The 14,032-nt window shown below is 35.2% G+C and overlaps 1 protein-coding gene across 4 annotated transcripts in view; it reads right to left on the bottom strand.

Moving 5' to 3' along the window:
- The window catches only part of LOC150106162 (oxysterol-binding protein-related protein 8-like), a 387,947-nt gene extending 374,394 nt beyond the window's left edge, over positions 1-13,553 (bottom strand). Inside the window, exon 1 of one of the 4 annotated variants that reach the window (XM_090394505.1) lies at positions 13,268-13,553. In XM_090394505.1, the coding sequence (XP_090250631.1) occupies positions 13,268-13,279 (12 nt within the window). In that variant the 5' untranslated portion in view covers positions 13,280-13,553. Of the gene's footprint in view, positions 1-2,786; positions 2,995-13,267 lie in introns of those variants that run through there. The other 3 variants (XM_090394508.1, XM_090394504.1, XM_090394509.1) reach the window with 3 other exon arrangements.
- Between the last annotated feature and the right edge of the window lie 479 nt (positions 13,554-14,032).

The following is a 14,032-nucleotide window of genomic DNA, read 5'->3' as shown; positions in this document are numbered from 1 at the left end:
TCAGCAAAATTGTGAAAGACAAGCACTTTGTAACTCCCATCATTAGCTGCAATGTTTGTGAATTTTTTTTACGACATCTCTGCTATTTTGGCATTTTTGTAGTTGTCAAAGCAACCATTAAAATATTGTATAAGACCAGTGTATTTATGTCGATCAATTGTACATGTTCCTCTGTTTTGCATAGAACAGACATCTAGTGAATAGACATCTTTGAATCCCATCTAGGCTGCTTAGAACCTTATAAGATTCTAAGCAGCCTAGATGGGATTCAAACTCAAGCCTTTCCAACCAGTTTTTCTGCCATCACATGTAATGTGCAATTAGTGAGACAGCTGATAATGTAGCTTCAGAAGTCAAAATATACTACAAGATAGGAACTAAGTTAACAGGTCTTTGCACCAAATGGTCAAATGTCTTGAGATATTAATAGCCACCACTTGAGATTCTCATCTTTTACATTTGCACAAAGGCAAGTGGCTAAGCAAGAAGATTGACAGTCAATCAACAGCAATAGAATTCATACCGGTGATCATTTATTAATTGAGAATGTTTGCTAGCTGGCTCAGTTTTGGCTTGATTTCAAACCAGAATCTACAGAGCAAACATGTTACAGTTTACACATGACTAGTACACAAAACAGCTCAAATTGTGGCAGATGAAAGATCTGAAGACCTTATTTAGTACCCTCTAATGTTATGTAAAAGTACTACTACTACTACTACTACAGCTGCGTAACAGCGATCTTAGGATGACAGTCTCCCAAATTTCTTATGCTCTCTAAGGCCTATGTTGTCAGATCTTCTTGTCAGTCCATAGTAAGAAAAGTCACAGAAAACTTCATACAGTCTAGGATATGCTAGACTGTATGAAGCATTTCCCAAACTATGTTCTGCGGAAAGTGAATAAGTGTTCTGTGAAAAATTATCAAAATTAATATGAGCCTGGAATGGTTTTAAATGCTGCGACAAGTTCAAACATGTTTGAAAATCAGGCGCTCCTCACTTTGCATGTGGATTGTGCTATTAAGGCCAGCACATGCTGGCCTTGACTCAGTCACCCGTGGTTATCAACACCTCCAAGCGCAAGTGACGTACGGAGGTATCTATTCTAGGAAACGTGCGGTCACAGTTATGGTCAATGCGATGTACTGTGGCCTGCATGCCTGTCGTGTGTGTGTGGTCGCATTTTTGCGATGCGATACAGCCTGCTGCGCTGATAGTGTGCGCTTAGCTTTACATTGAATATGAGACTGATAACACTTGACTCTAACCAAGGTGTTCCGTTAAAATTTCAGAATTTGTGAAATGTTCCATCATAGGAAAAGTTTGAGAAATGCTGTGTTAGAGGATGGAGTTTGTCCTTAGGAGAGCAAATTAAAGTTGCTAATTTCACATGTGGTGTAAAGGTTATATTTTATTAGTACTCTGGCTATCTTTTCAGATATACCTTAGATATATATAGAACAGTAATAGTCAAGTTTTGTTCTTGTGTGTTTGGGGAAGGGGAAGTTGGAGGACCATGTTGTATTTCATCTGTTTTGTAGGAGTTGTAGCTAATGCCAAGAAAGTATGATGATGACAGTTCATAGTTGAATTCTGTGGAAAGAGCAGCATCATTAGAACAAATAGTAGTAGCTCTTCATGTATGTGTTTTTAGAATTCCACCAAGCTGGATGTGTGTGCACGTTGGCTTTCTATAAATGGAAAAAAATAGTGAACCATCTGAAAAGTGAGTGAGTTATGTATCAAGTAAAAGCAAACAGTTATTAGATTCTTGTTCTACTGTGAAATGAATTTGAGTGTTGACTGTTCAGGTAAGTTACAAAAGAATCGAACATATCTTCCCCATAGGGCCATATGGCAAACACACCATCAACAAAGCATAACCATACTAAGGGTTTGTAAGTAATTGTAATTATTTTGCTCTCAAAGTGTTCAATGTAAAAGTTAGCTAATGGTTAGCCAAATGCATCACCATTAATCTGTTTGTAGATTTTTCCTTGCCAAATAACTTGCAACACAGTAAATTTGAATAATTCAAAGATATTGGGGTAGGGGTTGACTTTGTTAAAACGAGTGTCTGTTAGTGGTACATTAGTAAATAAGTGCCATCAAAAAGAAAATTTATTATTAGAGAAAAAGCAATGAATGCCCTCAATTGGGGTCATAACTTCCACTATTACACTTAAACAAAATCCAAAACTAGACATTATGAAGAACATAGAATGGGGCATCTACAATTTTCCACCTTCAACAGCCAGTAATATTCGTTTAAACATTGCAAGCATCCTAACCAAATCTAAATAGTCTAAAAGTAATGCCACAGAATGAATAAGGTAAAATAATAACCTTAAAATTAGTATTATTATTGTTAATGTTATGATGAGCATTATTAATTAATAACTCCAAAAACACAACTCTCGTGAATATTGAAGACAGGTGAAGATATTTTTACAGTATACTTTGAGTTATTCCAATTATATACTTCTATTATATCTGAAATGAAATAAATGTAAAATAAATTCATAAAAAAAAAAGAATAAAACTAAACAAATAATGCTGTTTATTTTAGCCCTGAACTAATAAGCAGGACTAATAAAAATATAACTGATGAAAGGTAATAACAGAAGCATTTAGACAGGAAATAACAGAAGCATTTAGACACTTGTAAATGTGCTTAAAATTATAATGGATATTTTTAAGAGGTAAACTATATTACAATTACTTATCGTATCCAGAGAAGATTTCAGATAATAATAATAACAGTTCTATATGACATTTTCTTACCTGCTTTCCATATGGGATGCTAAAATGAGGCATAGTAAACAATTATAAATCCTTCAAGGGCTTCACATGCAGTATTTACAAATAAGTGCTCAATTAATTCATTTACCGTACATCAATTCCTCAAATATTTTAAATATTACTGGACAATGTTATCCCTAGCCATGAATTACAATCCAATTAATGACTAAGTCTCAGAAGTTAAAAGTAACTACTCTGCTAGTAAATGAGTGTCAAGAAATGCAAACCAATCATCACTGGTGATAACCTTATCAAAACAATAAGTCACTCAAGCAGTCTGTAAGATATCGTCTTATAATCCATCTCCTATTATCAGTATGTCTACATTTCAAGATAGCAGATGCCCTAGTGAACAAGAAGTAAACGGAAGTCTGATTTATCAGTAAAAGAGATTTTATTACACATCAAAGGTTTCTAACAGCAAGATTTACTTGTAAATGGTTTAACTATTTTACAAGTTAAAGGTTTGAAAAATCTTGCATATAATAAAGTTTCAATGTAATCATATTTGAGTCAAATATCTGAATAATCACCTATCTGCAAACCAAAAATCTCTACCTCTAATCAAAGCTCTTTCCAGTTGTTCTAATTTAGCACACATTTACTAATCTTGTTTTATTCTTCAAAATCTGTACTTTCATTTTCAAAACTTTTGATAAAGTTTAAATTTTATCATAGGTGTGCTTTCTTTTTAATCAAAAGAATGTGCAAAAACAAAAAAAAATACTCAAAGAATGATATGGGAACAGATAATTAATATCAACAGCAAACAGCATTTAATGTAAAATAAAATTTAAGATGGAATGAATTTCAAGTAAACTAAAATAAAGCAAGCAATATAAATGCTAGTTTGATATACCTATACCTTTCCTTCGATATACCCTTCCATTTTTTTTACATGTGCATAATAACTGCTAGTTAACAGAGAATATCTAGTAAAATTCAATTAAAAGATAAAGCTGTAATAATATATTTTTAATAATTCTTTTTAAATAAAATATTATTTAATGAATAATTTGGAAATGGGGAACTTTTGCTTTAACAATTAAGCTTCAAAAATTATTACCTGTCATTACTATCAAGGCATTTATTTCCTATGGCCCTTACTGCCATTACTTATTCACTACTATAGCCCTTAGTTATTCACTTAATTTTCTTCAGAATGAAAAATTAGGTAAAGCAATAGTTATTAAAGATTATGTTAAAATTCTGCAGAATGATTTAAACAGACTGGCAGTATGAAAAAAAGAGAATGGATATCAGTTTAATGAGGCAAAGTGTAAGGTTATGCATTTTGGGTTGAAAAGATTATCAGCTGTGTGCCATATTGATGAAACTGCACTTCAGGAAATTAATGAAGCCAGGGATTTGAAATAACAATGGATAGGGAGTTGAAGTTCAGAGGACATATTGCAAAAGTAGCAAAAATAATTACAAAAGAAAGAGACAAAAGGCTTCATTTTGGCAATATAAGATGGTGACAGCTGTATGAAATATTCCCTTATGAGGGCAGCTGGTTAAAGATGTGTGGATTACAGAAACTGGTTACAGAAAATATTATAGAGGCATACAAGTTACTTAAAGGTTATTGAAAGTTTTTCCACTTGGTTATACTATGAATTAAAGATGCCAAGAAACTATATTCTTAGTTAAATCCTTTATCCGAGTGTAAGTAAATAAAAGTTTGCATGTGAAGTAACTGGACGACTGGCCAACTCGTATATAGAGGCTAATGACTACACATCACTTAGTATCCTAACAGACATGTGGGTGGTGACCCTCCAACAATGCATAGCATTATACATGTTCGTGAGGATATAGAAATCCAAGAGGAGAAAGATTAATACAGTTCTGTGAAGAAAACAATCTGGTAATAACAAATACTTTATTTAGCCAGCCTCCTAGAAGACTTTACACATGGAAAAGTCACACAGATAGCTGTACGAACCAGATTGACTATAAAATTATTAAAAAAAGATTCTGGAATAACATCTTACAAGCCAACATACCTGTGGACTGATATTAGATCAGGCCACAACCCTGTGGTTATTAAAGCAACAATAAAATTAAAGAAAGCAGTGAAACTTATACACATAGAAAAATATGATCTTGACTCCCTTAAAAATCAAGAAATACAAGATAAATTTTTAAAGAAACTGGCACAATCCACTGCTATTAACATTCCTGATTCCACCAAGTATCCTTACCATAAAGATGAGATTGAAGACGGATGGCAAAAATTTAAAGAAGGAATAAAAAAAGGCATTAAAACAAGCAATTCCCAAATATGAGAAGATAAGTAAACCCTGGATGAATGACAAGATACTGAAAATGGAGGAAAGAAAGAAAGAAAGAAACATAAAAATCATTCTGAATACAAGAACTTAAACAAAGGAGATTAGGAAAGAATGTAGGATTGCAAAAGAACTATGGCTCAAGAACAAATCCAAGGAAATTGAACTTTTGGACAAAAAGCACAAAACCAGAGAAAACTTCATGAAAAAGTTACAGAGCTAACTAGCAAATCTTGTTGGATGGAGATTAGATTAGAGAGCCTACCTAAAGGGTAGGCTCTCATTGCATTGAAGATACCAATGGAAACATCCTAATGGAGAGAGACAAAATAAGGGATGATGGGTAGAGTATTCAAAGGAACTCTACAATCATGATAGAATAGATAAGCCTTGCAAGAAGATTTGGATGAGGCATACTATTCTAACCTGAGAAGTAACAAATGCCATTAGGAAACTGAAACCAGGAAAAGCTCCAGGAATTATTATTACAGGCGACTCCAGAGAGTCCTTAGACTCATGGAGGGAGGTCCTAAACACAACTATACGACATCCTCACAAAATCTATCATACCTTGCCTTGAACTCACTCACTGTCATAGCACCCACAACAGACTCTGGCAGCTTATTCCACTCATTTACCTAAAAGCAAAGAACCTTACTTTACTCTAAAAGTAAAGAACCCAGCTCTAACATCCTGCTAACCACACTCTTGCCCGGCAGCCAAAGGTGTCCCCTAGTTCTCCCATCACGAGTCCTGACCTCTGAATTAATCCTATAGAAACCCTTTAGCAATTTGAATGTCTCAATCATATCTCCCCTTTTCTGCCTATCAACTAATTTCTGCAATCCACAAATCTTCAACCTGTTCTCATAAGGTTCATTCCATAGACCTGCTATCATCTTGGTTACTCCCCTCTGGATTCTCTCCACCTCCTCCCCATCAAGAAGAAACCTAGGTGACCAAATCTGGGCACAGTAGTCGAGATGAGGTCTTATCAAGGCTCGCTACAGAGGTACAATAACTTGCATGTATCTGATCGTCAAAGTATTTTTCAACAACCAAGTGAATTGATGAGCGGATTTAGCCACATTTGCAATGTTCCCCCTAAACTTCATCTCCCTATCCACCAACACTCCCAAGTCCCTGGACTCCTCAATCTCATGGAGTACAGTTCCACCAATGTGGTATACTGTTGCTAATCTTTTCACCCCAAAATGCATAACCTTACATTTTGTCACATTAAATTGACATCCATTCTCCTTAGCCCAGAACTCTAATCTATCCAAGTCGTCCTGCAAGATTTTGATATCTTCTGCATTCACTATTTCCCTACCCAACTTTGTATCATCAGCGAACAAATGAGCTGTTCCTCTTAGATCCTTCCCTATATCGTTAATGAACAAATTAAACAGCAGTGGTTTAAGAACAGAACCCTGCAGCACACCACTAGTCACAGGCAGTCCTTTGGACTCTACTCCTGAATAAACTACTCTCTGATATCTCCCCATCAAACACCCACCTATCCATCTCACCAACCCTATATCCATTCCCATATGTTGTAGTTTACGGATTAGAATTCCATGTGGTATTCTGTCAAATGCCTTAGCTAGGTCCAGCAGTATATCTCCCCATCAAACACCCACCTATCCATCTCACCAACCCTATATCCATTCCCATATGTTGTAGTTTACGGATTAGAATTCCATGTGGTATTCTGTCAAATGCCTTAGCCAGGTCCAGCAGTATCACTGTAAACCCATTACCCTTATCTAGTTCAGGCGTCACTGTGTTATAAAACTTGAGCAAGTTACTGAGGCATGATCTACCCTTCACAAAGCCATGTTGTTTGTCCCCCGTACAGTATCTCATTTTCATCAATCCATTTCTGTATTTTTCCCTTGACCACTTTCTCCAAGACCTTGACAACGACTCCTGATATGCTGATCGGTCGGTAATTTGCAACAGTAGTTTTGGATCATCCTTTATGCAGCAGAATTATTTTCCCCTCTTTCCACACCTTCGGGACTAAACCAGACCCGAGACTCAGATTAAACAACATGGTGATGGGCGCTGATAATTCTTTAGCCACTTCACGTAAGACCCGTGGCGGTATACCATCCAATCCCACAGATGTATTCACATTAAGGTTCTGTAATAAACTATTCACCTCCACTTCATTCATCACAATCCCCATATAAACTAATGGTTCCTTCATTTTTTCAATGTCATCACACTGGATGATAAACTCTTGCAAAGTGCTCGCTCATTAATTCCACTATATCGACTGATTCAGTGACCTCCTTACCATCGTCATTCCTTAAAATCATTCTGCCATGTACAGTTTTTTTTTTGCTTGCAGCATATTGAAAGAACTGTTTGGGATTCTCTTTAGCTTGCATAGCTAGTTTCCTTTCATAATCGGCTTTTGCTTTTTTTTACCATACTCATTACCCTTCTGGCCTGCGCTTTATACTGTTTATGTGCCTGCAGGTCACCTTTCTCTTTAAATTCCCTCCACAGTTGTTTCTTTTTTTGCAGCTCAAGCTTAATGGTGTTATTCAACCATTTAACCCCTACTTGTTTTACTATTCGGACTCTAGGTATACAATCAGCCATAACCTCCTGTAAATGCTCTTTGACCACTTCCCATGCTCTATCAACATCCAGCCCTTGTAGTTTTACATGCCATGGCGCTGAACCAAGCAACCTCCTAAGCTTGTCATACTTGCCAGCACGGTAATTCCATATATACCTTGTCCTAATCGAAAATTCCACACCTTTAGCCACCTCCCAGGTCAAGACCTTATGATCACTCTCACCAATAGGTGGCAACATGGTCACATTCATTACAGTCAAATTCTCAGATGCTATTACCAGGTCAAGCACTCTCAAACCCCAAGTATTTTCAATTACATGCTGTCTTAGATAGTTATCCCTTAATAATTGAATAAAATCCAGTTCCTTCCTCACATGTGTCCTCTCCTCCTTCCAATCAATGTTACCATAGTTAAAATCCCCCATCATAATTACCCTCTTTCCACTCATTGCTTCTATTTGCTTATGCATACTATCTCCACCATCTATTCCATCACTTAGTCTATAGCAGCACCGAACTGTATATTTTGTTCTGCCAGTCTCAATCTCATACCAAATAGCCTCAAATGAGCTCTTTTCACTATCCTGCAATACAACTTCAATTCTTCTTAGCTGCAGTTCATCAGCTATCATCAATATCACTCCTCCCCCATTTTATTCTCTCTCTGTGCCTCCTAAACACACTATAACCTGCACATTCTATCCCACTAACTATATCATCTACCGTCAGCCATGTTTCACTAATGCCTATAACCTGTGGCCAGGAAGAGCCAATCAAGGCCAAAAATTCTTCCTTCTTGTTCCTAATATTCCTGGCATTAGTATACATGAAATGCAGAGGTCCCTTTGTCCCATCCCTATCTTGATGCGTTATTCTAACTATCCTATTCCGATTTCATGTCTTAGTACGGGCTCGGGTACATTATATACATTCTTACACTCAACTGTCTCACTGATGTCTGCATATCCACCCCCCCTTGGTAGTTCTAGTTTCCCTGGTTCTGCACATCCATTTTCACTTCATTCAGCAACACTTTTTCCAGTCTCCGCACACCAAATCCATTCAAATGCAGGCCATCCATCTTGTATAAATCCTTTCACCCATTAAACTCATTCCACATGTCCACGAATCCCACACCATCTGCATAACCTGCACATAAAGTCATTTGCGATTATGGCCCTCCTAAACTCCTCTCTGTCGTACCTGCAGCAACAGGCTCACCATCCTAGCTCTGTCACTCTTTTCTTTTGCTACCTTTAACAATACTTTCAAGTCCTCTCTCATAAAAAATTTGTCTCCTTTCAATTCATTCATAACCGAATGAATGGATGGAATTATGGCAGAATATCTAAATGCTTTAAATGGTAAGGCTATAAAATCACTGACTGACATATGTAACAAAATATATGAAACTGGACATCTGCCAAAAGATTTTAAGCACTCGACATTCCTACCTAATATCTAAAAAAGTGAAGACAATCAAATGTGAAGAGTACAGAACAATCAATCTGATCAGTCAGATAGCAAAAGTTATATTATATATCATCCTCGAAAGAAATAAACATAAAAGGAAATTGGAAATTAATGAAACACAATATGGTTTTCAGGAAAACAAAGGAACTAGAGAAAGACTCTTCAACATTAGAACTATTATAGAAATTATTATTATTATTAGACACTCCAGAGATTCCAAAGGCTCATTGAGGGAGGGCACCTACTCTACAACTCTGTCTCCGCACTCTCAATCCACCAACTGGCAGCAACTACACCAATGCCATCTACCGCCAACCACACCACTAGTATTTCCAAAGACAATCACAAACATCCATTCCCACGGTGGGATTCGAACCCACAGTATTTTAGCTGGAGAGCAGATATGCTAACCACTCGGCCAGCCAGGTGGACTGAGTGGTTAGCGAGTAGAAAGATATCTGGAGAAGCAGAAAGAAGTCTACTTATATTTTATTGACTACACAAAGGCCTTTGACAATATACAACATGAACAACTAATCGAATGCATCAGAAAATCAGGAGCAGATGGTAAAGATAAAAGATTACTGATAAATCTATACTGAGAGCAAACTGCCTCAATAAAAATATCAGGAGAAACCTCGAAGGAATTTCCAGTAAAGAAGGGTGTCACAGACAAGGCTGTGTTCTTTTTCCTACATTGTTTAACCTCTATACTGAAAATATCTTCCAGCAATTAGAAGAATTTAAAAGAGTCAACATAGGAGGTAGAAATACAAACAACTTAAGATATGCAGACGATACAGTACTGCTAGCTGAAAATAAAAAAGATCTTCAAAACCTACTAGAAGAAATGCTGAAACTAAGTAAAAAATATGGACTTAATTTCAACTTCAAAAAAAAAAAAAAAAAAACCAAAACCATGCTGGTAACAAGAGAAAAAGGGAAAATACCCGATATAAATATTAAGACCAGAGGAAATATCTTAGATCAAGTAGAGAATTATATATATTTGGGTCATCTAATTAAAGAAAATGGAAAGTGTGATAAGGAAATATTAAGAAGAATGGAAATTTCCAGATCAACCTTCATTAACATGAAAAACATTCTGACCTCAAGGGAAATTTACACAAAAACAAGAATTAGGCTGTCCAAATGCTACATATGGAGTAGAAACCTGGACAATATCAAAATACTGTGAAAATAAACTAAAAGCCTTTGAGATGTGGATCCTCAAAAGAATTCTTAGAGTCACATGGACTGCCAAAAAAACTCATTTAGAAATATTAGAGATGATTGGAAAAGATAGGACTCTGTTGAAAACCATTAAGAAAAGGAAACCACCTCGCTTGGTCACATACTAAGGTATGAATACCTACAAAAAACAATTCTAGAAGAACTGATACAAGGAAAAAGAAGAAAAGGAAGACAAAAAACAGATTGGATGGGAAATATTGACTGGACCTTTTTGTCCTATGAAGAATGTAAAAGAGAAGCACAAAACCGTACATGGTGGAAGCTCATGGTAATCAACCTCCTGGAAGGAGATGACATCTGACAAGGAAGGATATGAAGACAAGTGATGCATAGTCATTAGCATCTATATATGAGTCGCCCAATCGTGAAGTTACTTCATGTGTAAACTTTGTTTGCTTACACCTAGATAAAGGATTAAACCAAGAATATAATTTCTTGGCATCTTTAATTTACTTAAAGGTTACTTTTATAATTTTCATAGAGAAAATTTTTCCCTACTGAATTAGTTCAGATGAGGGAAGAACTAGGGGATCCCTGGAAATTGAGAAGATTTGCTTTGGGAATGGTGAATGAGTGGAAAGGTTATCAGTGTATTGTGGGTGCCCTGTCAGTGAAAGGTAATGAACAAGTTTTTGCTTTCTTAAGGTTTCTGCCTGGTCTCTGAAGAGAACCAACCAATTCCAAACAGCAGTCAGGTCAGTGAAACATTATAAAATGGACTAATAAAAGGCAAATATATGGATGCTTTGGCAGTGTCTAACAACTCAGGATTTTAGGATTGTATTCTCATAAGCTCTCAGGTCAACTTACAAAATTTGCATAGTGTCTACAAGCATTCAGCTATAAAATAATGTTCGATATAATATTCACTTTTCTTATGTGAATAAAATAGCTGATAAGATTACCTGGTTATTGAAGAACATCTTGACATCACTTGATAAACCCAACTTGAACCCATGCGTTCAGATCCAATCACCTAGGGTTTCTTGGAGATGGTAAGAGGGTAATATAATATGTACAAATTACTGAAAGGTTACTTTTATCATTTTCATAGAGAAAATTTTTTCATACATTAGTAGGGATGAGGGAAGAACTAAGGGGTCATCTCTGGAAATTGGGAGGATTTGCTTTGAGAATGGTGAATGAGTGGAAAGGATTATCAGTGTGTGTTATGGGTGCTCTATCAGTGAATGAGCTCATACCAAAGTATAACAGATGTTGTGCAAATGTTGGTTAGTGTTAATAAAATGTTTAAGGCATCCCTTGATGAGTCAGCAGAGTCCATGGAATCAATGTAAAATTATTCTTATCTGCTATTTATAAACTTTTATAAAATGGTGAAAATATAAACTGAAAATATAATCTCCCTATTCTTTCCGAGGAGTCTCCATATCTTCACATTCCATATTCTTAATTATTAACAGAGTGATTTTATGAGATATTCTATTTAACATGGGAAAATAACTTTATATTAATAATCATGTGAAATGTTTTTCTGTTGATTCAGTTGTAGTATTGCTAAGAAAAGATATCTATAAATGAATCAACTATTTATCAGTTATCTTGCTTGCATTTTTAAAATCTGTTACAACTCTAATAAGTACATGCAATATTCAAGTTGTATGAATGAGTGCAGCAGCATCAGTTTAAATATAGTCAGATGCAAATTTACAATCACAGTTCAGTGTTTCTGGCTAACATGAAGTTCCAGAATATGTCTGTGGTAATTCTTTGGCTTGAAAGAGTTATCTTATTTTCTGAATGAAAATCAATGTACAAAAGCAAAGTCTAAGTGATATGAGTTGGACCAGTGCCAATGGTCATTTCATTTAGGTTAAAAGCTACAAGCACTAATGTTACTCTTGATTAATGTTCCATTCAAAGAGTTCAAGGTCAAGTTTTTATCTCCTATAGAAAAAAAAAGTAAATAAAAAATCATGTATTAATGGTATACTTAAATTTCTTAAGTTTACCATAGTTCTCTTCTCAGTCACAATGATACTGTTTTCATTTCATGAGAAATCTTATGTATATCATTGAGTATGATGTTGGCATATAGTTAGAAAAAGTTGTGTTTCATCATCCACAGTTTAAGAATCCCAGTTCAAATTATATGTAATGAAGACAACAATGACATGTGGATAGAATAGGTCACACTTTAATTCTAAATCAAGTATTATTTTTCAAGCCTCCATAAAATCACAAGACATGCTACAGTTTAACACACTCTCTACAGACCAGAAGGTATATTATACCTTGCCTTGAACATATTTCACACTGTGCATTTGCTATCTACTCTGTTAATCCAATGTACTCATTCACCTCCAAACAAAACGACCCTTATATATACAGAGGTATAACTGCCTCATTGTCTCACAGCCAATTATATAATAATTCCCCTACACCTATCTGATAGGATCCATCTTACGAATTTATATGCAGGATTGGTTGGTTCACTGGTTGAAATTATAATCAAAGCAATCACGGTAAATGCTGACATTAACATTACCGTTTATATTAATTCTAGATATATGTTCCCTAGCTGGTTTGCCTACTTTGCAGAATGAAAAATTAGTTTCTGGAAGGTAACAGCCTAGTCACCTTTTGGTTAAAAAAAACTTTTGAAAAATGCCTCACGTGCAGAACTACTTTGGAAAAGTTCTGAATTTCTTTAGTCTGTCTGGATGAACTGCAATGTTAATTAAAAATGAATATATTATATTGCGCCAAACAACCAATTTATTTAAAGAACATGACAACATACATACTGTCACAATGTTTCAGCATTATGTTGATTTTCTTACAATTTTAAACTCAACTTCTTTACAACAAAAGTACCAACTTACTTCAGGCTGCATGATGCTTTTCCTTTATACGGAATAAAAATAAAAATAATAAATCATAACAAACACACGCATCTATCTTATGATGAGTATGAATGTAAAATCATGTTGGAACTAAAATGAAACTGGGGTTTTTCAAAATATAAAAGTATTACGACATGAATGTGGAAAGCTGCTGTGCAAATTATGCACCTTTCATCTGCCAACTAATATAATTGGCAAAACATAGAATTTTATACATCACATTTCGAAGTATCATCTCATCACGAAACGCATCCAAACAGTACACAAACCATGCTTATTGCTGACATGATTGTGAATCAATGAATACAAGGATGCGAAGTTAAGCGTTTACGACTTCGACAATCCCTATTGAGGAATCAGAAAACTTCTCAACCTTCAGCTGACAAAACTTTGCAATATAATGTCAAAACTAACCTGCCTCAAATCAGTAAACGTGCTATAAATACAATCAAAATAAATTTACAAGAAAAAAGTTTGGAACCAGAGATGAACCCTGTCAACTCAGATCATCTTAAATATTCAGTCATTTGGATTATAATAAATCACACACTTTTGGTATACTAAGAGTTTATGAGAAATCAATTTAAAATAAAAGCGAAATAGAAGCCATATATCATAATATTGTGATTAAAACATTATCTACATAAGGCGAGAAAAGAAAAACGAAATTATCAAAAAAAAAAAAGACTGCTAACGCCGTTTGCTCCCCCCAAAAAAGTAGGCAAGGTAGTTTGCTCAATTAAA

Source organism: Typopeltis vanoorti, chromosome 6 (assembly GCF_054136105.1).
Source record: "Typopeltis vanoorti isolate ZY-2024b chromosome 6, IOZ_Tvanoo_1.0, whole genome shotgun sequence".
Lineage (NCBI taxonomy): Eukaryota > Metazoa > Arthropoda > Arachnida > Uropygi > Thelyphonidae > Typopeltis > Typopeltis vanoorti.
The sequence above is the reverse complement of the archived record's forward strand: the minus strand, read 5'-3'. Positions and strand labels throughout refer to the sequence as shown.